General features: G+C 30.0%; 1 protein-coding gene across 9 annotated transcripts; it reads right to left on the reverse strand.

Annotated features, from left to right (window-relative positions):
- Positions 1-538: 538 nt before the first annotated feature.
- On the reverse strand, positions 539-26,449 carry LOC143049994 (KH domain-containing RNA-binding protein qki.L-like). 9 transcript variants are annotated; one of them, XR_012970389.1, is made up of 11 exons: positions 26,209-26,449; positions 21,411-21,544; positions 20,505-20,621; positions 18,672-18,815; positions 13,625-13,742; positions 11,691-11,777; positions 11,117-11,209; positions 10,034-10,069; positions 8,094-8,378; positions 6,022-7,548; positions 539-3,830 (listed from the first exon to the last, which is right to left on the reverse strand). XR_012970389.1 is itself a non-coding variant. In XM_076223776.1 (11 exons), exons 1-10 carry the CDS (start codon positions 26,333-26,335, stop codon positions 6,036-6,038), a joined length of 1,215 nt encoding a protein of 404 aa, XP_076079891.1. In that variant the 5' UTR covers positions 26,336-26,448; the 3' UTR covers positions 539-3,830; positions 6,022-6,035. The 9 variants fall into 9 exon arrangements, 8 of the variants coding, with proteins under 8 accessions (XP_076079891.1, XP_076079893.1, XP_076079894.1 ...); XM_076223776.1 differs by having other exon boundaries at positions 6,022-6,109; positions 26,209-26,448; XM_076223778.1 differs by lacking the exon at positions 13,625-13,742 and adding an exon at positions 13,815-13,917 and having other exon boundaries at positions 6,022-6,109; positions 26,209-26,447.

The raw sequence follows: 26,449 nt of genomic DNA on the forward strand, positions 1-26,449 counted from the left end.
TAGTATTTAAACTCATTTCATAACAATTGGTTTGAAAAGACACTGATATTCAAATATTAATGGTCTGTATCTTTATTAAATATTTATATACCCCTGTGAAAAATGTATGGACTAAAATTGGTCCTGAGCATTCAGATTCCAAATATATACCCTGTAGATACCCTGTATACCTGTAAAATGCCCATCAAATGTTCATGTTCCAGACAAATGCATCATATTGAAAGATTTTGTTTTATAATTTTAAACTTAAAGTAGACAATCATTAGTTACACGACCTAATTGAACCCCCTACCCTTTCCGATGCAAAATGTTCCATCTTATCTCCTATTTAATGATGTGACCAGGAGTCGATTTCACAAAAAAACTTACAACTAAGATTGATCTTAATGATTTGTTCATGACTTAAGGCTAATCTTAGTAAGTTTTTTGTGTAACTGACTCCAGAGTTTTAACACATATGTGAATATCAATGTCTCTCAATCAATGGGGTCAACAATGCATGCAATAAGTGTGTTAGTAAAAAACTGAACAGAAAACATTAAAATCCATGTTTATTATCATCAGCAGCAGCAGAGATTAGCAGCAGTATGGAGTATTCATAATATATTGTTAATGAGATTCGTCAAAATACTACATAACATACTGAACTGACAGAATTTACTCAAACATTTTATACCCAAATCTTTCCCATATCTTTTTTGTTCAACTGTACAAATCTCTTAGTATATACCCTCATTATTCTGTCAGAATCAATAATCATCTATCAAAGAAATACATACAATTTTACCCCCCTCCCCTTTCCTGGGAAACTTGTATAAAGGATTTACTATTTACATACACGTACTACCAATATTTATGGTTCTGATTTTTCTAAACATTAGAAAGAAGTCTCAGTAATTCAAAGACAATGGGCAGATACATATAGTTTAACAGAAAGATCATGTGTCCTATATACATCCTTTTTGTATAAAACTTGACAGAATTTTCAATAGCTTGAAAAAGATGATTTTTTTCTGTCTCAATTACACAGATCTATTTTTGCAGTAATTCCAAATGTTTTTTAATTGTTTACCACTTGAATAGTACAATGAAGAAAATCCAAAACCATAAAAAAAATCAACCAATTGACGAATACTTTTCAATAAAAAACTTTCCAATATATTGAGTATGTATTTCTATGATAGCAAAACAAAAAGTTTAATTCATAGTTAGTACAACAATATTATGCCTTCAAAACAGTCAACAAAAATCTTTGTATCAAAAATCAACACAAGAAAAATGCTATAGAAATGATCATGCTTGTATATTTTGAGTTATATTTTAGAAATGCATGACTGAAAGTTGACAGATATGTATGGCTGTGAAATGCACCTTATAAATCAAAATCAATTAACAAACTAATTTTTAATAAGTATTTGCTGTTACTATATTTCAACCTTAATGTTCAATGAAACATCAGGCAGTGTATTTTACAATCGATTATTATATTTTGTATATTAACTTTTTTTCTACACAACCGTTTACAACCACTTGTTGCCTTCCACACGAAGAGTGCATGGAAGCACAGCCAATGAAATTGCTTCACAAAAAGATTTTCAACGAAACCTTACTCTTCTTCTTGCAATTATTACAACTTTTAAATGATTACTAACCCTTAATAGGGGCTTATTTTTAACAACCTTACCCTTAAAAAACAAGGATTTTGTTTATCATTGAATGATTGGTATAATTTGCAGATAGATACTAATATATTTATATAAATGTATCATATACGATTTTACCTCTATATAGGATTAAGCATTTAACAGCCATACATACGTTGAGTACATTATCTATAATCTACAGTGGAGGGTCTGGTGGGTTGTTTTTTTAATACATGGTGATATAAGAGTGAATTGTATTGCTAATACATAATGCTGTACAATACACGAGTACAATTAATTGCACTTGTAGCATAAATCTCATATAAAGTAATTTGTACTTCTGACAGCAGCTGAAGTATTACATTCTCAAGTACATAATTCATGTACATGTACGGCTTTCATAAAAGCAAATTAGTCCTGATAGAAGAATTTAAAAAAAAAATCAAATTGTTTTTTGTTTTTGTTTGTTTTATATTACTAGGTTAATAAAGCTATATTGAAAAAAATAAATAAATATGAAAACCTCTTCAAAGCATTATATCCATAATAAATTAGTTCAGATTGAAAGTTAATTTGTAAATATAGCTATGGTCTAAATCTAAGAGCCTAATGTTTCAAAGAACTTCAATTTTTACCAAATAAATTTCCATTCATTTAATTTTAATTTATATACATATCTCTTTGTGTGTATTTTTTTTTCCAGAGATGTGATATAGCTACAGCTGCTGTTTGAAGTTTAATGTTAAATATCTACATTATTTTGTGACAATATTATGAACTGTTTCTCTGAGTATGTACACAGGTCACGTGACAGGTCACATGATACATCACATGTTAAATAAAATAATCACAATTTCATTGCATAGCGACTATTATCCATATCTGATTAATGAAGCAATGACTATTGAACAAAGTTAAATTATTATACAAAATCTGGTGCATGTTTCTCATAGAACACTTCATATAAAAATGTAAAATGTAAAAGCCGTTTGATTTGTCATAAATTTTTCTACTATTAAGCCATTACCAATTAAAATTGTTTTGGTTTCCTCTTACATTTAACAAGATAGTTCATTTTCAAAATGAAAATTGTGAATAATTTAGTGTAAAGTTTATATAAGCAATAATAAAATAGTGTTCTGTTCTATAAAGCCATCACAAATACTTAATCTGGTATCATTATTACAATGAACCTAAATGCATAATTATCTTTGGAGCAATTTGTTCTTCCAAATAAGCACCGAAATAATTAATTACAAATATAATACAATGATCATCTTCAATAAAATATAAAAAAAAAGTTTTGATTCTAATATCTAAGTACTTGATGCCAAAAGTTTGAAAAAATAAAATATATAAAAAAGTTAATCTCTTTCACAAAAAACAATGATATGATTTGTTCTATAAATGTGGATATAAATAGCTTGTTACCATAGTGACAGAAAAAAATCAGTAACCATGGAAAATTAATAATATATAACCATAGCAATACACTTGGTTATTAAAGAAGACATGATTGTTACCTTGGCAATTTATACTGGTTATTTTGTGGAAATATCACAAATTAAGTTGTTCTCATAGTAATATAGAAATTTTAATTAAGGGAAAGGCTCAGAAGAGTTCACTGTCTATTCATATCAATTCTCAGAATATAAAACTTTTGATATCAATTGAAAATAATATCTAAAATGATAGTCGAGAACAATTCTGAGCCTTTCCCTGGAAGACACCACATGATTAAAGTACAGTAAAAGCACAAAAACTAATGTCTACGTTTTAAACAATAAAATATGAATCATTATACATAAACAACAGACTTCTGTTAATAACAATGTGTTTTCAGCTGAGGTGAATAAATGCAGATTCTTTACATAACAATGTTAAACTTGAGTATAATTACAAAACAATATAGTCAACAACAGTTAGTTTGTCAGGCACTTAACTGGTGATAAATTTGTTGGCACGGATTCGATTCAACCAATCCTGGACAAAAGTTATTGAATCTGTGGTCCTGAGTTAAGTCTTGGAGTATGATGACCCGAGTTAGTGTTTATTCAGCATTCTGTGGTACCTACCACAAGAGAGAATTCTCGGGTGCACTGAGAAACTCCTACCAAGCCCTGGTTACTAGTGGAAGCGGATCAGGCATGGGATCTTTGTGACCAGGATTGTGTTAGTTGAATGCAGCTGAAGTTTTAGTGAAAATAAAAAGAAAAAGAAATTTGTTAGTTAAATACAGCTACCTGAATCATTCGGATATTGTCACTAGTAAGACACTACTTACTAGTTAGAAGTGTGCTGACTCTTCAATCTCATGCTTGCCATGTTAGGGCAGTAAGATTTTAAAAATTTTTCATACTTGATCAATGAGTATAATTTCACAGAAAAGAAATGAATTTACAGTAATGAAATTTATATATTGTTAAATTTTAAAGATCTGGTAATTGTGATCTTTCATGCTTTGACCGTGGATAAAAGAGAAGGGACCAAGCAAAAGGTCAAAGGTCAAGCTTTTTAAAAGTTGGCTAATTTTTTCTCACAGCACAAAGTTTTATTACAGCACAACTCTAAACAGTTAGTAATGCCACATTAGTGATAAGTAAGCCTATAATAGTATATTATAGAATACGTTGTGACTAATTCCTTTGGTGCAAATCTATGTATTAGAATAACCATGAACCATACAAGATTAGAAGCTACATAAGATTTTAAAAGAGTATTTGTTGTTTGCCATTTAAATCTTGACATCATTATTAAACTTCTTGGTCTTTAAGAAGTTTAAAACTTGGCATGCACATAAGAATTATTGTGAATTTTGTGTGTCATTGCAATATTTTAAACTTCTTAATTACCAACATAATGTTTCAGTTATATATATATATTTCTATAACAATATAACCCTAATACTTGAGAAGCTTAATATACCAAGCTAAGCATTATTCGTCTTTGTACATGTGTCCCCTGTAGGAAGATTGCTAGGGAAGCTAGTTTTTGTTGTATTATAGCAGCAATGCATAAAGCTTGCCACTTTTTCACAGTTTTAATACTTGTGTTTACAGAATGAATTCAGACTTCGTTTCAAATTTTTCTTTATTTGATAAAACATGTAAAAATGTATAACAATTGCACGTTTTTCACGTGTTCGACAATAAAATCAAGTCTTTGCTAAAACATTCAACATAAATCTGTACAACATTTTGATCATCAATGCTAATTGAGCGAATTAAATGGAATGTTCATGTATACACCACACTCAAACTACAAAAGACTGTCTTGTTTAGACAGATTTTTTTATATTTCAGTTCGAAAGTCAAGAGCGACTTTATACAGAAAAATTTACATTTAATAAACGATTCGTTTTGAATGGTATTTTTGTAAGATTGGATTTAAAAAGTCATTCATGTAAAATATATTTTGAACAACTTAAAACCCATTTTTTATATTATGTCTGAATTGGAAAAATAAATTTCTATCATCTAAACATTACAGCCTAATTATTGTTTGAGTTCAAACACAACACGCCACAACACTGAATATTGCAACAGTGGTAATACTTTTGATAAATGCTCTTTTTCCTGAGACTTTCTAAATGCATGCTTTCAGACAATAGAAAAATCACCCATGAATTCCTACTTTGATGAAACCTAAAAACTAAATTTACACAAATGAATTCTGAAATTCTTTTGTTATCATTTCTTAGGAAAAATGTTCAGGGAGATTTTTGTCCTGTCTGAAACCAATGATTTGTTATCGAGTTTTGATTTTGAGCTTTATACGTCATACACTTCAATTTCACTAAAATATGTACACATTCATTTAACAGAAAAACAACCTAAAATCGGAAAATGAGAAGTACGCCACATAACACGGATAGTCTGTAATAAAAAATATCTTGTAAAAGTCTTAAAATGTAAATATATATATATATTATAATAAATATTTTTCGGTAGAAATAAAACATGAATAATCTAATTGCAAATAAATAAAAGAAGAATGTTTCTTGGGACCCATGCCCCTGCCTTAAACAGGTGACTCCATTCATCAGTCATTTTTGACATGACAAAACAAAATATATGGCATCATCAAAGGTACACACAGGAAGGGTAATGATTTTTGGGGGGCATCTTTCCAATTTTAATTATATTCTAAATAAAATATGGAAGGCCAAGGGCAATACTTAAATGTTCCCATTCCCTGACAAAAGGGGCATGCATATCTGATTATACTGAAGCATGAAATATTCACTTTGTGAAACAAAACCAGGTAGGTAACAAAAATCTTGTCTCATTATCATTACTTTCCCTGTTTTCTTCCTGATAGAGATTTCATGCTTCATATCTAAGGTCATATCCCAAGGTCATAACATAGTTAAACTAACCTTCCTTAAATCTATTATGAAAGTGTCACCCTTGCATAAGGGTGCGTTCTAAGTCCTTCGACTGCCCTCCTGATTTTAGGCACAGCACCTACAATAGCCCAATAGTATAGAATTCTACTCATATAAAAATAACCATGTTGAGCTAGTCTGTACATTCAACCATTTTGATATCATTCCGTCTACATTGTATACGACCATTCAATTTCTTTAGTTAGCACAATGAGTATGTTTTGTTAGATGAACCAAATTCTGCATTAACGAATCAAACTTGTTAATATATGATGAAGAGACAGAATTTAACAACAAGCATCATCTTAGCACCAAATTTTGAAAACAAGAAATAACCTGAACATAAGATGGTCACATGATATCAAAATGGTGGAAATACTGGCACCTCCTGGTTCAATATATATAAAACAATTGCGTAATTATAATTCAACAACAACATATAATAATAATAACTTCTGAAAATTCTGTAAAAATACTCTTTGAAAGACAACTGGTTCTAAAAATTAAAGCCACAGGGATTTATTGCTGGATAAACGGTTAATTCTTGTTAAATGGTGAAAGTTAACAAATTGGTTAATAGGATTAAATTTTCTGCTCAATATAACAAGTATTTACAACTGTTTCTATTAATCTAAATTAGGTCAAAAAAAGAAAAATATTAATTCCCTAGTGAGGTTAATTTAAACAACCAGGAGATGTAAAGGGGACTTAATTACAATGGAGACAAGCTTAAATTAATCTTAATAAACAAAAAGAAACACAATGGCAACAAAATAGTTAAAATCCTATTATGTACACTTTAAATCCACCACCAAACATTTTATAATCTGTTACAGTGAATAGCCACGCTTTTAATCTACCTCTACATGTCCTACTTTTTACCTGCGACAAGAAACAAATTCTGATTTTACACAATGTTCAAATGATTTTGTACAGTTTTCAAAGCTTATTTTCTATATATCCTCAAAACTTAAATCAAAAGTTTATATAACAATGCAATTCAAAAAAGAAAGATATACACTTATTGCCAAATTCCAAAATAAATCAAGAAATTTAAATTTTTAGTTAAATAAAGATTATTTTCAATCAATTTCTGAACTTGTCAGCTATGGCAATCATTAGTTCAATGATTTTCAAGTTTTCTCAGATTTATCAAAAACAAAGTTCTGACTTGTAATACATCCATCAAATTAAATCAAGATCAAAACAATTCATTTAGCATAATCAATAAATTACTGAGCACTTTTTTGGAATGTATTTTTTTGTTAGCACTGTGAACAACTTTCTGTACAATAAGCAAATCAATGCTCCTGCGTAAATCAACAGGAATGTTTTGTAACAAGCAGGTACAATTTTATACTTATTAAATAGATGCATTCAATTAAAGAACATTTTATGTGTTATGAGGTACTTATTATTAATTGCATAACATTCTGAATGTTTTGATTAAATGTTACCGGGACTAAAGTAAAATGAACAACATCGTACTGAGACTAAACCTACCGTCTTATCCTCATTCTGGTAGGCATGTAAAGTAATAAAAAATCATCTTAACTGTGCGACAAAATTGGCTAGCTTAACAATAATCATGCTCATACAAGTTGGATTGAAATTTAGTAAAAAAAAATCTACTAAGAGCCACTGTTATTTTTAAAAAATAAATCATTAATTTTCACTAAATAATTCTTAATCATGTGTTTAATTTAAAATTCTTATTGAAGATTCTTCTTTTTTCTCTCTAATTTTTGCCAGTCAAATTAAATATACCTAGCAATTTTCACTGTAATTTCATGCATGAGGGTTTGAAATAAAAAATTTATGAACGTAATAACAATTTTATAGAAATACTGTACATATAAATATTAAGGTATAATTTAAAATTGTAGACTATAAAACAAATTAAACATATATATATATATATAAATCATAATAATAATGGGATTTGATTGGAATAAATCCTGATTGTCTGGGACTGTTGATTGTCAGTTTGGGACTGTTCTTAAATGTTGTGTAAAATGGAATGACTGATGACTGAAACATCTAACGCACGAAAGAAAACATACCAGCTGCAGTCTGGTCTAAGTGACTGGGATATTCAATGATTGATGCCGCCGGTGAATACCCATAAGGGAAATCACTGTAAGGATTATATATCAGACTAGCAGCACCACTGGCATCTGTTGGTGAAACAAGAGGTGGTGGAGGACCCCCGATCAGGCCGGCTGAACTTGTGGGGATGTTTTGCATTCTTGGTGCCAAGATGAGAGGTGCTCCTGCAGGACCAGGAGAACGCATTGTCTGTTGTACACCAGTCAAAGGTGAAGTTGTAGCTATCATTCTATGAGCCTCTGGAAAAAAATAAACAGATCAACATTAAGACTATTATTCTAGCTCAAAAGTTTGAACATATAAGTTTCAGAAACATAATAATTTTATGTGCACTTAAACTATCTGAGTATTTACAGACAATATGGCGGTTTTATTTTCTTTATTAAATATTGCCTTTTTTCTTGCTATTTTTTCATATGCAATTATATCATTTAACGAGTAACACACTAATGGCTGGTTTGTTTCTATAATTACAATAGCTAAAAAAATCTTGTTCAAATAACAAACAAGCAAACCTGACATTTTAAGCACACACTTGAATACTTCAGCTGTAAAATGGGATTATTCAAGAAGAATCATCCAAACAAATTACTGGAATGTTTTTTGTTGCAGTGTACTTTATTAATTGTCTGTTTGGCAGCATTGTATTTACAATGCATCCCAGCTTTTATGTAAATAATTACATTTTAAAGTGTTATTTTAAGTTCCTTTTGCTTACATTTTCATTTTTTTTTTTTTTTTACTAAAATCATGTCTTAACAAAATTAAGGTGTAGCAAAATGGCATAGCATTTAATTCAAAATTTTTCTCCCATATGTTTTCAATTTACACAGTGAGCAATAATATTTCTACAGTCGCATAGAATAATTAAGTTTACCAATCACATAAAATGCTAAGCCTGATGTAAAACAGATATGGAGCTTCTTATGTACAATTTACATTAGTAATCAACAAAATTATACACAAACAGTTAGCATAACTAACTATTAAAATTATTCTTTTCTGAAGCAGTTATGTGATATAGGTCTGGTAGTAACTTGTTTTTGTTCAAGAAAAAGTTGTTATAAAGATTCATGCATCTATCTCACCCCTCCCTTTACATTTGTACACCATACTTCAAACACAATCCTATTCCTATGAACCTTTCCTTTAGTTGACCACATTATTTTTTTTAGATTGAAATTCCACCCCTTTTTCTCCTATATAACCTCAAATAATATACACAATATTCCACACAATTTTCTCTGTTTATTTCACCCCCCCCCCCCTATATAGACAATCGCACTCCTTTTACTCTGTTCAACCTTCTCATGACATATATCCCACTCTTTTTTATACACACTCTCAGTGCTCTCCCCAGGCCCTAAAAGGACCGCGGGCCCACAATGTATAATTTTCTACCGTGGTGGTATCGAGTGACTCTTATTAATAGAGATCCTTTGCTAGTTATTTTTAAGTTAACCCAAGTCGTCTACCCCAAAAAGACAAATTCTGGTTGCATTTTTGAAGTAATCAATGACTCTTTTGTCAGAAATGAACTAAAAAGGATGTCAAGTTAAGGCCCAGTGTTTTCCCCATATCCTTTCAAAAATGTAAAAAAAACAAACTAAACTAGTACCTAGGACAACACATTGTTGTATTTTTAAGTAAATCAAAAATATTTTCTTAATAATTAAGGGAGTGGGACAGTCCTTTCTTCTGGTTAAAACTTTACAACTTAAAAAAATAAAACTCCTCAACACCCACCAGAACAATTTTTCACAGAACTACAGGGCAAATAAAAAATCAATTTTCTATAAGGAAGTCTTTTTTTCAAATTTCCAAAATATGTTGGGTTAACAATGATATCTTCTTCTTATTTTTATATTACAAACACATTACTTATCATACATACCTGACAACCTCTGAAAGTAAGAATGTGGGTAATGACCTGCATTGAGGAAAGAAATATCAGGTCAAAGTGGGTACTAAATTTGTTCATGTTAAGTCATATATAAAAATAAGAAGATGTGGAATAGTTGCCAATGAGACAACTATCCATCTATTTATTTAAGATATTCAAAATTGCAAAATATTATTTATCTATTTTTCATTTTTAATTTATAGTAAATATTTGAGTTTTAATTTTCTAGAGATTCATTTTTGAATAATTAATCATATATTAAAACAATAATAAAATGCATTTTTTTTATCACATGATTTTCTGGTAATTCATCAAATAACATTTCCTGAACTCTTCCTGTTTTTATATTAATTCCCTTATATGAAGTTAGGAACTAGGACATTTTTGATGATGCAAAATTGTTAAAAGTAGTTTTCGATTTAAACTCCAGTTAGAGTTGTCTACCTTACATTTATTAACTACCCCCTTACACTTTTTATTCATTTGTGCTTGAATGATCGAAACCAGGTTTGGGATTTCTATCTAACCATATTACCCCAATTTCAGGACATTTGAAGTCTGACAAATTGAGTGATGTGTGACCCTTCCATCAATTAAGTGACTTAATATTGTATTAATGGCTATTAAGAATACATCGTAATTTTGGTCATATACAGAAATACAGGCAATCCAATAAACTGAAAGGAAATTGCAAGTTATGTGGAGATTGGATCAGTTCCCAGGTATGCCCTTTGAAGTTTGGTATATAAAAGTATGAAACTACAAAAAAATCCAAAAAAAATCACCTTCTCACAACAGCTGTCGAAACATTTTCACTTGCACATTCAACAAATTTACTATTTACCAGAAAAAGTGTGGTATTGCAAAGCTCAGACTATTAACTGTGTAATATATGGTGTATATTTATAGTATACAGTAGTCCAAGTTGAGAGAGAACAACTTGTGCAACCAAACATACTCAGAAGGATCAGTTTGTTATTTTAATTGGAAGCAGTTCCAAAGCGTTTCATTTTTCTGTTTATATTTTTGTAATTCTAAATTGGACTGACAAGTTAAATATAAAATATAACGCACCATGGCCATTCATTTTGGATGGGTCTGTAAACCCTCCGTTTAGTGCAGCAAAAGGGTTGCCAAATTGAGATGACAAGAGCATTCCACCATCAACTAAAATTCAAAGAAACACAAACGTTAATAAGCACCTCAATAATATTGTAAGATCAAATTAGGTCATAATATGAACATGTGCATTTTATAGTTGTGTTCACTGCATAATATTCTTTACACCATGAACTAAAACAATTATCATCAAAACCAGAAACTAATTGAATATTGAAGGTATTTATAAGTAAATAATTCCCCAAAAAAGTTTTGTAAAAAAGACATTTAAGATTGTCTGTGTCCTCTACAATGATGTTTGGACACTTATATACATTTTTTTGGTCATTTCACATTTAAATAAATAAACATATTTTTGGCTTTAGAACTTTCCTACCAATTATTTGAAGAAATAAGGCTTTTAATTTAATATCAAAGAAGATGATAATTTTGAGCTCCAATCATTTGTTGTTCCTTGGTGAAAAAAAGGTTTCTTGTCTGTCAATAAAGTTAGTAGAACTTAGCAAGACAAGTTAAGTATATAACGCACCCTGTCCATTCATTTTGGTAGGGTCTTGTCCGTTTAGTGCAGCAAAAGGGTTGCCCATTGGGGATGTCAAGATCATTCTACCATCAACTAAAAATTAGAGAATTTCAAAAATAACAAACATGTTAATTCTGTCAAAGTCTTACTTTATAAAGATTTATAGTTTCTCATTTCATTATATTTTTTCATTATCAAAAGGCAAAACCAATTTTTTTGAGTTTTTGCAGTGAACTATCGAAATTCACATGGTGTTTTCTATAAAATATATCTTCATCCTTTTTACTGACTAACTATGACTTGGACTTGTATTATATTGAAGTCAACAGTACACGAGAAACAGAATTGTACATTTCACTGAAGTGAAGAAATGAACATGAATAAGAGATTAAATATTACTTAATAGTTCCAAAAACACATTTTATTCTAAATAGGAAGAGAAACTAAATATCTTTGAAAAAGACAATAAACAGTGAAATGCAAGCATTCGCTGACATGTTGAAACACATGACCTTATAAGGCAATAACTCACATGCACAATAGAATCATCACATCATCAAATTTATCTTCTAATTATTGGGAAAATATTCAAATCTTTCAAATTTATCAGTTTAAAAAACAGCAGTATTTCAATCAAAGCAAACTCTACACTTAATATTATTCCCCCTTTTTCCAAATGACATTTTACATATATTAAAGGTAAAGTTTGCTTTAAATAATAACAAAAATTACAAATGTTTTCAATTCATAAATGAGCAATTAAAACTGGAACCAAGGGATTTTGATAAAAAATAAATCAAGACAACTTTGAACTTTTCATTTGAAATGCAAAAGAGAAATATTTATAGCTAAATTCACACAAATTTACTTATAAATCTTGACTATTCTTTAACAAAAACCCCTTGGAACCGAATACAATACAAAATGAAATGTAATATCTGTACGAGACTGGTGCTCAATATAAGGACTCTTGTAAGCCTGAAAAAAAATACATACATTAAATCTACAGGGCTAAGCAACCAGTCTTGCACAGAAACACAATATATCAGGATACAAAATAAAATACAATATAAATCATGCAAACATTTATCCCAAATAGTTACTCCAATATCCAAAACATGCATTGCTGCTGTCCGTTTAAAATAAATTCCCTCCTAACAACATGCATTTTAAACTTTAAGAAAATAATATCAGTATATAAATATAAAAATATTGGAATATAGTATGAAAAATGAATAAAAAATATAATGGGGTTTAAGAGTTGAATTGAAAAAAAAGTAAAAATATGTAGAAAAGAGAAAAAAAGATTTGTAGAGTACTACACCGACACCAAGGAAAAGAAGTGCTGAAGATATACAGAAGTGACAATTAAAGAAGGTATAGATGTTTCATTTAAATTGTTTAACAAATGTTTCTATCTCAGTTATATTGAATCAAGTGTAAGTAGCAAGTTTCATAATTAAATGCCCATTCGTAAATCTTAAATTTTTGTTTTTTTGCTTTTTTAAATATAAATGAAAACTGCTGCAATTTACAAGTTATTTTTTTCCATCTGCCAAAATGCAAAAGTACGAGGAAAATTCTTACTAAATAATAATTGTATCATCTTTTTATAAGCATCTATACCTTCTAGATTACATAGAAATCTATAAAACCGTATAAAATGTGTGCAAGGTGAGATTTTACTATATCTAAGAGTCTACAAAAGGGAGGTAACTGCAGTTACCACGTGTGAAATATGACAGCAAATCTACCGTTAAAACCAAATAGATAAAAAATACCAAAAAATAGCAAAATGAATCATGCATCTAGACATAACCAAGATGTGTAGCCTCATTCTGATGCAAAAAAAAGAATATACAGTGACAGGCAAAAAAAAATGGGGAAGCTAATCCACTGCACACCGACTTTTGGCAGCATATACAGGCCACCTAACTTACGAGTCGTAGATGTTTGTGAGGCCGATGATGTAGAAGGTTTAGAAGTGTCACGATAAGTGCCATTTATGATAGCTAACTCCATGAGTTGTCGCTTCTTTAAATCGTCTTCCCCATCGGGCTGAAAAAAGGCAATAATTAATTATAATCTGAACCAATATACTATTGAGCAGCATGAAGCTGCAACACTTACGAGTCAATGTTGGGATCATTGCTTTTGCTTGATCTCTATATGTTCCGTTTAATATGGCAAGTTCCATTAATTGCATTTTCTTCAGGTCATCCTCACCTTCGGGCTGAAATTAGACCATACAATGTTAAATATTCCATTGCTTTCACATCCTGAAAAGACCATTGGTAAAATGTCTCGTTCAGAATAATTGTCAGGTGTTAGTGACAGAAATCATCAATGTAGCTGACAAGCGGAAAATCTAACAAATCGGAAAATTGAAAATCCACTTCTCTATTTATCATTAAAGTTCAACAGGTAAACCATGGTTATCTGGACATCAATCTTACAAACTTGGCTGAATAAGTTTACAATCAGAAACTTGTTAAAAGTGTGCAAAACAATTTAAGTCTTAGTGAAAAAATTATCGTGGAAAAGGTAGCTGCTGGTTTAAACTTAAAAGTTTTGAAAGGTTCTTCAAATTGAAAAATAATCAAAACTTAGCATCTACTTGTTTCTCCATACTGAAATAAATAAACGTATTCTATGTAGAATGAATATATTTTAACATCATTCAATAATAGTAATCTGCTGAGGTCCAACATGTATACAATAAACCTATTATTCAAAATCTATATGTGAGCTTTAATTACTCATTGAAGATTTCTATGCCTTTTGATATTGTGTAAGGTCTAATTGCTGACTATTCTACTGGATAACATTAAATCAACGGAGATTACCATCGGTAATCAAATTCCAGGTATGACATCTGATTATAATAAATATACCCTATTCAAACAGCTTCAGTAAGTCAGGCATGTTATTAAAATATCAATTAGGGTAATGGCATCTCCTTTCAAGTCCCAATCTCCCAAAAAATGAGATTAATTATTGAATATTCATAACTTATTGTCATAAATCAATTAATGTTTTATTTATTTGATTTCTGAACCACATTGAAAGTCTACAAGAAATACCCCATAAGGGTAAAGACAGAAACTGCTGATGTGCATTATATGGAAATGGAAATATTGGATAAGATTCGTTCAGGTGAGACAAATCAGTGTCAAGTTTCCTACCTAGTATTTACCTGCAATTCTCACTCAGGTAAAAATAGGTGAAAAAGCATCCTATTAGAAAACTTAATAGCCGAGGCTTCTTCTTAAATTACAATAATATATTTATAAAGGTATTTACACAAACTCATATATTTTGTAGTTCTTGAAGGGTTTCAAAAGGATATTTTATTATATTTTTACAAAAGTTCACACAAATTTTCTTTCAAAGCCATCTTTTACATATACTTTACAGGTTTTGGACAAGTACATAAGAAATTAGTGTATTTTTATAACTATTTATTCCAACCTTGCTCTCAAGCCCTACAGGTTTATTATTGTAAAGATTTTAAAGCGTAATTAAATAATTTGTAGTATTTAAATGGACGGGAGTGTTTTTTAATCTGATCTGTTTTTGAAACAAGTTTGGAACAAAGTGTCTTTAACATTAATGTGCTGTACAAATACAATCTATACAAGACATGACTTGAATAGCTTTGTAGTACAAAAAGAAGACAAAATATCTCTGTGAACTTCTACCCTAACGTTTGCTCTAATCTCTCAAGTTTTTGTTACAAATTAAATTACTGCATAGAAATCTCAAAACAGCTTATTTGTCAACTAACAAAAGTGTTTATTATTCAACAATTTTCTATAATAAGTTAAAATCAATAATTTGTAGAAGGACAATTAAAGCATTTGAAACGGCTTATAGTATACATTTTATATACTGTGTAAAGTTTAGTCGAATCACTGAATCCTTTCAACAGTGTCTTCTCTGGAATATGTAGTGTACCTGTGTATTGTGTACCTGAATACATCTCTCAAATCACCTGTGTTTACAGGTTGATCTATGTCAACAGGTCCAAAATTAATTTGCATAAATTATACATATATTATATATAGGTTTTTATTACTCCTTGTATGACTGACAATCATTTACATAAAAGATGCCAAAATGAACAAAATCTTGATTCTTGTCCGAAAATAAAACATAAATTTTATTATTCTTCATACATACAATAATTTTAAGAGACCTTGAGTGGTTGAGTACTTTATTTATGTTTGGAGAAACCTTTTGGCCAGTATATGATAAAAAGACCAAGTATTAATTATGAGCATTGAAATATAATTCTTTTAATCATATACCAAATCAAAGTCAAGGTTGACAAAAATAAAAATCTTTTTCCAAGAAAACTTTTACTAACTAATAAAAGCAATTACTTCAAACAGATTTTTGTTGAAATTAAAATCTTTTAAAAATCTCTACATATTTTTTTTTAAATATATAACATAATTTGAATAAATTATGCAATGACAGCTTTTGTCAACTGTCGACAACAATTTTACTTCCTGAAACCTGAGATTTGTCAATAGGAACTAAACATTTTACCCAAATTTGGAATTTCAAACACAGATTCAATTTTTAGAAAATAGCAAATTAACAAAAAACAGGGAAATATTTGCCTTGTTAATTGTTCATTAATAATTTCCTTATTACTTTGTCTTCCTCTGTGGGAAATTTTACGAGTGTCAATTTCCTTGTTTGTTATATGCCAATCACAAAGATTATCAATTTTATCTTTCTATCAAAAATGAAATAGCCCAGAGATAATTATCACTCAGCAAGGTGCCCCTTTGTATAAACTAAATCTCCATAGCCTCTGGGATGACTACTTTAACAATAGATGTAAATCATAGCCTTTGTATAATACTGAGTTCATCCAATTAACCTTCTTTTAAACAAGTTAGAAGATAAATAACTTTTATTCTTTCAAAACAATATTTTTGGTTTTATGACACTTCCCTGTGATAGCCTTTATTTTTTATTCCGAAACAATTATGTTACATTATAACTCTGCCTACAAAATTTTAAAGGAATTCATGATTTAAAAAAAAAAAATTTAATTTCTGACTGAAGTAAAATTGTCTATTATCAGTCAAGGGTACTACTTAAACAAGTGATTTCATTATCACTTCTTCCAGTGATTTTGACTGCAAAAAATTAAAATTGAAGCAATATCAATTCATGATTGTATTTCGGTCTGTTTGATCAAAAATGGCAATCCCACAGGGGTAGTAATGTCCTTTATTTATGTAACTGTCTTCAATTACTGACAATAGACCAAGATGAGCTACTATTTGTACCGAATTATAACTTATCAAGATATTACATGAATCACTTTACTGTCTGTAATTTCATTCTCTGCCAAAATCTGTGACTTGACAATGATGAATGTTACTATTCACAGATCATTGCTCTAGACACAGCTGGCTATTTATAGATCATTTCTCCATTTCAATAAGGGTGAAAGAAGGTGTCACAAGGGAGATACAAGTTTATCCTTCCATTCTCTCATGAATGTATTAACAGGATTTTTTGGGAACCGACAAGGTTCAATATATTTTTCAAATATTTACCCACTACCTAAAAAATCACTTATACATAATTCGCCATCTATGAAAGATTTCTACTATCCCCTTAACCATTAAAAGCATGAATTACTAATATTTCCCCCCAAAGTTGATTTTTAGAAGAAACAAAATCTAATTTCCCCCCCTAGGTTACCTCTGGAAACAGACAAACTAATTACTGTTTCCAGAGATTACCAGTATACAAAAGTTTGCCTTATTTCTCAAATCAGTTATCTATCTAATCATCTGTAAAATCCGTCTAATTATTGGACTTCTGAAGATCTTATAATTGCAACGACCTCCAAAATTTGTAAGCAAATATCGATCCATGTTAGGTATCAATACATGGGGACAAAGTTTTGAAGCAAGAAATATTCAAATTGGTTTCTATTTCTAAGGTCAAATTCTTCTTACACTAATTTCAACGAAGTGTCGTTCCTTTCATAACTGAAAAATTGATTTGCGAGTTTTTGAAAAACCAACAATTTAATACCTTGAAAATGGAGGTATAATACATTGCGAATACAGAAGGAACTCAACTTAAACAAGAATTAAAGGCCAAGAAGTGCCCTTTACTTAACATATAGTAAACTACACATACATTTAGTACTACTTCTGATAATAACCTGAGGAAATTGTAAAGAATTTAGACACAAGTTGAGTAAACAATTAACTAAGTATTCTAACATATTTGAAAAAGATCTGTTTTACAAACTGCTTTAGGAGACATGTTTTATGTAATTCATATTAATAAAAAGTGTGTTTCCAAGACCTAACTTAATCTTGATCAGTGCAGTGCTTATACAATTTAATGCATTATCTATCCTATCTTTTTAACAGCATTTTTGCACGATGTTCTCATGTACTGAAAGATCTTATCGGACTTGTAATCTTCTGTATCTATTACATCTTTCTATGTCACTACTTACACAATAAGTTGGCTTGAAGAAACTGTTTTGGACGAGACCGTTCCAACAATGTTATTCAGTTGGTTATAAAATTCATCAAAACTGGTGTACCTAATTCATTAAGACTTCACAGACTTACTTATCAAAGCAAACATCTTACAATTCTTTTAGATTTGCATAAACATCAGAACTTAATATAACCCCCAGCTGACGGTCAATATTCATCATAGCTCTTACAGAAGTACATTTGTCAATTTCAGAAAAATCACATCCAATGAATAACATAGTAAATAAAGCAACATATATATAAAGCTGAAATTTTGTAATAAAACAAACTATTGAACGCTGATATTTTAACCATGAAATTCTCAATATTTGTAATCAACTGCAGAACTTTTAGCCATTATATTTTTGTGATAGCACTGTACTTTTATTTTGAACAATTATCCTGGCATAAAATATAAAATACCATTAAGAAATAGGTATAAATAACATAAACTTACTGCTGGTACTAATAATTTCTTAACTTCTTCTACTGCCTTTTTTAATTTAGCTTCAGCTCTATTAGCTGTGTCTTCTACTGTTAGTAATACATGTAGTTCATCATTTAAATGTTCCCAGTTAGGTTTCCCTTTATTCTGGTCTTCCTGTAAAACAAAGATTTGTATAGTGAGAATCAAGCCTGGATTCATGTACAAGCAGAAACTTAAACTGCGGTATAAAAAGTTAAAAATAAATGTTCTAACCAATGAAATAGATAATTAGTCCCCAAATCTGCTTGACAAGTAATTATGTGCTAACCACTTGTCTTGGATAACTAATATCTGTAATAGTACAAGCAGTAGGTTTAATTAAACAAAATTTGGACAAGTCATGAATTATAATTTCACACCTGTGTTTCTCATCTTGAAAGGAACAGAAAATTGTCAAACTTGAATTAAACGAAAAGGCAAAATAAAATTAGTTTAGAAATGTAAAAAACAAGAAAACATGTTCAATGTGTAATGAAATTTGTTTCTGAGGTAAAACAAGGAACTAGAAACATAATTTATTTCTCAATGAAACATATCTATTGCCCTTACTGAATATATAGGCAAATCTCTGTCTTAATTGGGTGCCAGAGTTCTATCATGAAATATCTGAATGAAATTTTACATTTCATTTATTTGTTGTTGAAAAATAACAACAGGTGAACACTGCATCACAAGGTACCTGTTTCAGCCTTTTTTTCTCACTGGTAAGATCTAGAGGCTGCACAGATTTCAGAACAATTTCTTATCAGACATTTAAAGAAAATTATAGATAAATATCCATTACTTTTCCCTTTTCAAGTTTTGAGAAGATAATTAATGAACACTTGAAAACAACACAGAAGCTGACAGTATAAGATAATGTGTAGGAAATGTACATGTACTGATGCTGAAACAAATTATTCTAAACAACTTTGGCCAGTTTGATGATTAAGGCTGTTTTATCTTTGAAATTATTGTTATTTTATAGATTTCACCAACTGATAGCTTAATCTTGAAGTTATAAAAGAACCCATACTCCAACATAGAATTTCAATTAATTCTTATCATACTGAGGAATACATTATGATCTATTCTGAATGTTTTGTGCCAACTTGAATAGTATTTACTGAACTAAGAGCCACTAGCATAATGAAATATACCAAGAGAACTGTATTAAAGCCTACGTTTTCCTGAAAGTGTTATACTTCTTTTTGGTACTGACAGCAGTTAACTTATGATAAATTGATGAAATCTGACCAGTGTGCCTATAAAGTTTTAACATAAAACAAATTGAACCAGAAGAACAGGTGTGAAGTCAATGGCAATCTTTTAATCTATGATTATCAATTATTTGCAATCATTCAAGATTTCAAGATGGTCATGGCTTTTGCGATTTCACTATTTACAACTTGCATTAGAATTTTTTTTTAAATAAGGGTGTAAATATCAACAAAACTCAATAGATAAATAACAAAGACAAGGACCTTACTAAAGAAAAAGTCAAAGTTAAGAGTCTATAAATACTATTCAGGCCATAAAAGAATATCTTCCTGTTTCTTAATACACAGTGAAACCTGGCTAAACCAAATCCTGCATAAACCGAAAACCAGTATAAACCAAACATGTTCTTAAGCACTGTCATATCAGATTGTATGTTCTATGAACCTAATAAAACCGAACATCAGTCAACACCCAACCAAATTTAAAGTCCTGAAGGGGTCGGTTTGAACAGGTTTCACTGTACATGCAACTGCTAGAAGATACATAATCAACTAAAATTAGCTATAGTCCACGTAAAGGGTGCTTTATCAATAGGTGGCTTACCTTCTTTTTATCTCTCATGGAACCTTTTCCTCGTACCATTATTTTACAGCCTGTGTATTGTTCCAATTCTTTTGCTGTCATCCCCCGGGGTCCCAATATTCGACCCACAAAATTAAACTGTAAAATGCAATATAAACATGATAAAGCTTATAAAAATAATAGAGCTGTTAGAAAATATTGTGAAATTTTTAATATTGCAGATTCTTTTTTTATATGTACATGTACAATAAAATTCATGGTATTTTTCAATGATTCACCTCATTTTGTAGATTTCAATAAATATTTTGATGTTCCACACTAATGACTTGGTTGAAATTTGTCATTTGTAAATGGCTACCCAAATTCAAACTTGTAGGTAAAATCTAACTGAATTCAAACAACTTATTTATCAAAAATTAAATATTGAACGCGCAAGTTTCAATATTATAGAAAAGAAAAGGACTATCCCCTTTACGAGCCCCTTTATAATGTCGGTTGGTGAGACCTGTTTTACTCACACCTACATTTGTATATGACTAAGATTGATGGATAGAAATGCAGAATGAGGAGTAGTAAGCATACATATTTCAGAATGTGTAATAATATTATATATATAAACTTGATATTTTTAGATGCAGAACTAAACACATGCTGAATCTTATTCTTTTATAGTTTTGACCAATAATGAAATCTAATCACAAGTAGAGCTTAACAAATGATTTATCATGACATCCTTAGAGTTGTTTACTTTGATTTACAAGTCAAGATGAAAAATCCAGTTGTTTTCTATAATGGCAACATTCAAAACAAACTGAATATGTTTCCAGTTTGACATTTCAATATATATATGAACCCTAGTTTATATTCAGGAATCTTATACACACACTATTTGGTAAAAAAATTAAATGAGAATGAATTGAAACCTACTTCGGGGTGATCTTTGGTTGGTACATATAATTTTTCTGAGAACGTCTGTACTGCACCAACTCCATCAGGTATAACTAGCTCTTCTCGTTGATTGCCTTTATGATGAAATAATGCTAATCTCACACGGTTAATTTCTGAAAAAGCAAGTGACTTATTAAATCAGTCTGTAAATATAACATTGGCCACTGATAGAACAAACTTCAACTCTAACCTCTAAAGATAAGGTTACATTTCAATTGTTGTTTTTCCACAAACTATCAAGTCTCACAACTCAAAGAAGATCTGGTATGAAAAAAATTGAATAAGGATGATGGATGACAGACAAACACAAGGTGAAGTCCAGCAAAATCCACAATACAACATAACATGCATAGAATGGTGTTGAAAGAAGAGACAGGAAACAAAAGTGCCCAGTGAATTGCCATAGTAGGAGTGAGGATTGAGTGTGTGATCATTGAATTGGCTATATTTATAGAACATTTGCATCTCTCAATTCAAATATTATGGATACCCAAGTCTCCAAAGGCAAAAATATTGTCACACAGTTCAATGGTCAAAGAGTTCTCACCATACAATGGTCAAATAGCAGTACAAATCTGGTTGGCAACAGGTGAAATCACGAAATCTCTCAAAATTTTGTGAGGAAAGAAGTCAATGTGTCACAGGTGCACAAATCTCGGTGAAGAGATCTAACATAAAGATAATCATTTCACATGCATTTTTTAATAGATTTGTTTTGATTTCTTAGACAAACATGCCTATTTACAACCACCAGTGATGAAGAATTGAATAAATATCTGGGGGCAAATCATGTTATTCCTCTTTTTTTCCCCATTTCAACTAATGAGCTTGTCTGGAATTCCTACTGTGAAACAGGGGGGAGTTTCCATGTGAACCAACAAATTCTTCTTCTATTACATATCCCTGACATCTGGAAGCCATAACTACCACAGAGAATTTCTACTTCTCACATTTCAACATTTAAATTATGACTCAAACAAAATTAGAACCTCATGTGTTTTGATGGATATCAAAAGAGAAAGCTATTTTAGCATCAACATATAATTGGTAAAAACTTCTTGTGGAAATGTGTAATTTTTTTCTTTAGAGGTTAATTAATATTCTCATATCTGCCAATTATTTATCAAAGATCTATTTGATTTGACAGGGTTTTTTAGTTAAAAAATGTGAATGTAAGTTGTCTGATATACAAGCCATATGTTTTCTCTATTTTTAACATATATTTGAGAATAAAGATTTCTTTGTTATATAAAACACATTTTTAACACATTTTCTGCATGTACATGTATGCACTTTAAATAAGGTTCTCGAAAAAACTAATTTTTACAAATACATTTTCTGCATGTATGCACTTTGGGTTCTGGAGACTCCTTATACAAATCCATGTAGAATGACCAACATTAGTGTCTCGTATTAAAGATGTTATGAAACATTGTACATGTACTGATGTTTACAACTGACAACTTCCTTTCAAAATGTATTTGATGTGAAGCTGACCTGTGACTATTGCACAACAATATGTGTATTACCTAAATATTACCCCAAGGGCCAACATTCCACCAGTATTCACTGGTCAATAACTCATGTTCTGACACAATATTCATTAACTTGATGAAACGACATATAAAACACGAGGTCAAGTGGTCATTATTCAGTAATAATTTCACACTTAATGCATCTTCTGACCATAAAAATTCTAAGGACTATGCAACCTCTTTTATTTACTGAAAAATTATGTTTTTTATGTCCTACCTGTACATATGTACATTTCATAGATTGGTATAATGTCACTCAAAGTTCAAGTCAAAAAGATATTGTAGTTTTTCTGTTTTTGAAGCCTTAAGTCTCTTTAATACAAATTAAAAAAAAAAACACCAAACTAAAACAGTAAAACAGTAACGTCTACTTTTAAAACTACTCCTACAAAGCTCAAGTCAAAAAGATATTGTATTTGTTCAGTTTTGAAGTCTTAAGTCTCTTACAAAATTATAAAATAACACCTCCAAACTAAAACATGTACTTTTACTCCTACATTTTTTTTGTACATGTACATTGTACATATATAGTGTTTAAAAAGGTTGATACATGATCTCATAATTGAAAGTTAACATACTTCAACATTCATCTTCCTTACTATTTTTTTGCATTTCTATTTTAAACCTACTTAGCAATAATCATGATGATAGTTTTTTTATGATACCAGGGAATAGTTATCATCTGATGTAAAAATTGTTTACTAAGACTTTAGATTACTTCTGAGGTTGAAAGACATTAAAAAGATACATTTTATTTGTATCTTAATATTACTTGTAGACGTAATGTTGAAATTTATTTTAAAATATCTCTTAACGACCCTTATAGCCTATATTGATTTGCTAAGTATTTATATAACCTATTCTTATTGGAATGGTATTCGAAAATTAATCAAGCAAAAAAGTCTTCATATGATCCTCTTTTCTGAACAAAACATTTCGTGTAATTCTTTAATAAGTATAGTAACTTATTCAGTAATACAAAAGACTTAAATCCTTTATTTTGCGGGCAATGTGTACATTATTTATAGAAATCATGGGAATGCTTCCAAACTGAGCAAATCTTCATTTGTATCTTGATCAAATAAAATGGCTTAAATTTCCAAAATCATTCTCTTATTCCAACTTGTGCACCTGTGACGACAAAGTAACCGAGAATATGATACAAAATGACAAAACTCTTCAGATCACCTTAAAAATGCAACATCACCGATACAAAATCAGTGGTGTATTTTAAACAATTTAAAGGGATGTGAAATCCTACCCCATCCAAAGATAATTGTCCACCTAGAATCTGAGATATTTTTTTGTGTGTGCTCATTGGACCTTAATCACTGATTGTGATCACTCGACTGAATTACACAGTTCTATTGAATATTGTCAGACCTTGCAAGAAATAAACAAAGATTTGATGATGGTATTTGTATCAGCCAGATTTTATGATCACCGTTCACATCTCGGCCTTTGTTGGACGATAACAATTGACTAAGATCTATAGATTTAAATAATTGCCACAAATATGCTACTAATCAACTATTTGGATTACAATGGTCATAGAATTTTTAAATCCTTTTTAACAGCAAAGTATGAAAAACTCCATATTTATATAAGTAAGCTGGCAAATAAGAATACACTAACTGCCTCCAGACATGAAATATTCCATTTTCTTCTATCCATATGAAGTGTCACAAGAATTTGACATTGAAATTAATGATGTTGTCTTTCTGGGAAGATTCCTTTCTACTTCTCTAATAAATGTACGTTTTTTGTCATTAAATCACAACTCCTGTTCTAACTAGAGACATAAAGTTATAATGTGCATTCACGTTATAATATATGAATTTGTTCTAAACACATATCATTCTACCATACCTTTGCTTTAAGGTGTCCAAACGTTGTTGAAGCATTATACTTGTTATCCATCGCTGAATATCCTTGATGCTGTTTATCAAAATATGAATCCTTTTGAATTTGTAGTTCGTATATTTTTGTTCTGAGTTAGTATATTAGATTGAATAAACTCCCAAGTGCTAAGTTCCAGCAGCAAACGATGTACATTAAAAAACGGTGGGATAAATTTGAGTAAACTAACAGCTACATGAGACCATTGTTATTATTGTCACATATAATATAACAGCACTTTTATATAGTGTTCTAATCTTTAAGATGTAACATTGTGAGAATAACTAGTAATTAATTGGTAGTTTATACCAACAAGCAAATCAGAAGGCAAAGAAGTATTAGAGAAGAGGTTACATGTACAAGGTGTGTATTGAAGCATCAATATAATAATGTTAATTGGTAATAAAAACATGCTTGAGATGAATTCTCGTGCGAAAAACATGTGATAAGGGGGGATAACTCCACAAACTGTGCATATCATAGAGCGACACAATATATCCCAGGATATAAAAAAGCCATACAGGATTAATGATGAACAAATAGATTGTAAGCCATTATCCAATATGTGTTCCCAGTTGAAAAACGTGCAATTTAATACTCAAATTAATTGTTAATTTTTTTTATTAACCAGAATATAACTTCGGTTTTAATTTTTATCATTTTTTAAATTTCTTGATTGTAATTTTCAAAACATAAGGAAATTTTTGTATTTTCTGGTCACTGTTCAAACACAGTTGTAAAATCTAAATTTTCTTTGGTGAAAATGACAGCCAGGTGATAATTTAAACAGATGTGTTTACTTTGAGATTATCTGCTTCTGATAACATAAACGCGGGAGATTTTCAATTTTCTATCAAACAGCGATGACAATCCTTCAGAGAATTTAATCACTTTTTACATTTTTAAGCTTTTATTGGAAATTTATTGTTAAAAATATTGTGTGATCACCAGAGGGCAATAGATTGTTTACGTCGAATAATGGCTGCCGAAAAATGTAGGCCAAGTGTATCGGAATGCTAGCCAAAAACCTGTTGCTGTCAGAATTAAATACTCAAATACTATTTATTTCCTAAAGATTAATTTTCATTAGGGATAAATGTTTGCGAAAAATATTCAAGACTGACTAAAATCATAAAAAGAATCACTTTTATTCACTTTCTAAAGAAACTTTTCTTATAAACTTTCCGAAGTGTCAAATTACTTTACTCCTTACGTCAATAAGAATTTTCTTTGTTTTGACGCGTAGTTGCATATTAAAATTAAAACAAAGTTAAGAAAAAAATGGACAAAATATCAGTAAAAGTCTGAAATATTTTTCATACAACATTTTCATTTACACTTACCTTCATCTAAAAGTTTTTCCAAGTGAATAAAAACACTTGGAAATGCCTGAATTTGTTTCTTGTCTTTTAATAACTGTGCTAAATATTCTGGCGTGTTACGCTCATCTTTGTTAGTTTCAGTCCCCATGTTAAAAGCTTTCAGCTCTGTAGCAAAACTACCTGAGTTAAGAAGGGTTAGATACCAAACTACAAACACTACACTATTCTGATCCCTCTTTCATGAAAACTTTGTTTATGAACA

Source organism: Mytilus galloprovincialis, chromosome 10 (genome assembly GCF_965363235.1).
Source record: "Mytilus galloprovincialis chromosome 10, xbMytGall1.hap1.1, whole genome shotgun sequence".
NCBI classification, from domain to species: Eukaryota; Metazoa; Mollusca; class Bivalvia; order Mytilida; family Mytilidae; genus Mytilus; species Mytilus galloprovincialis.

Bases quoted from the DNA above. Each gene is read 5' to 3' on its own strand.
- LOC143049994 (XM_076223776.1), bottom strand. From the start codon at position 26,335: ATGGGGACTGAAACTAACAAAGATGAGCGTAACACGCCAGAATATTTA. The intron at 21,545-26,208 runs GTAAGTGTAAAT...TTGCTTTTTCAG, and splicing joins GGAAAAACTTTTAGATGAAG to AAATTAACCGTGTGAGATTA. The intron at 10,070-11,116 runs GTGCGTTATATT...TCCTCAATGCAG, and splicing joins ATCCAAAATGAATGGCCATG to GTCATTACCCACATTCTTAC.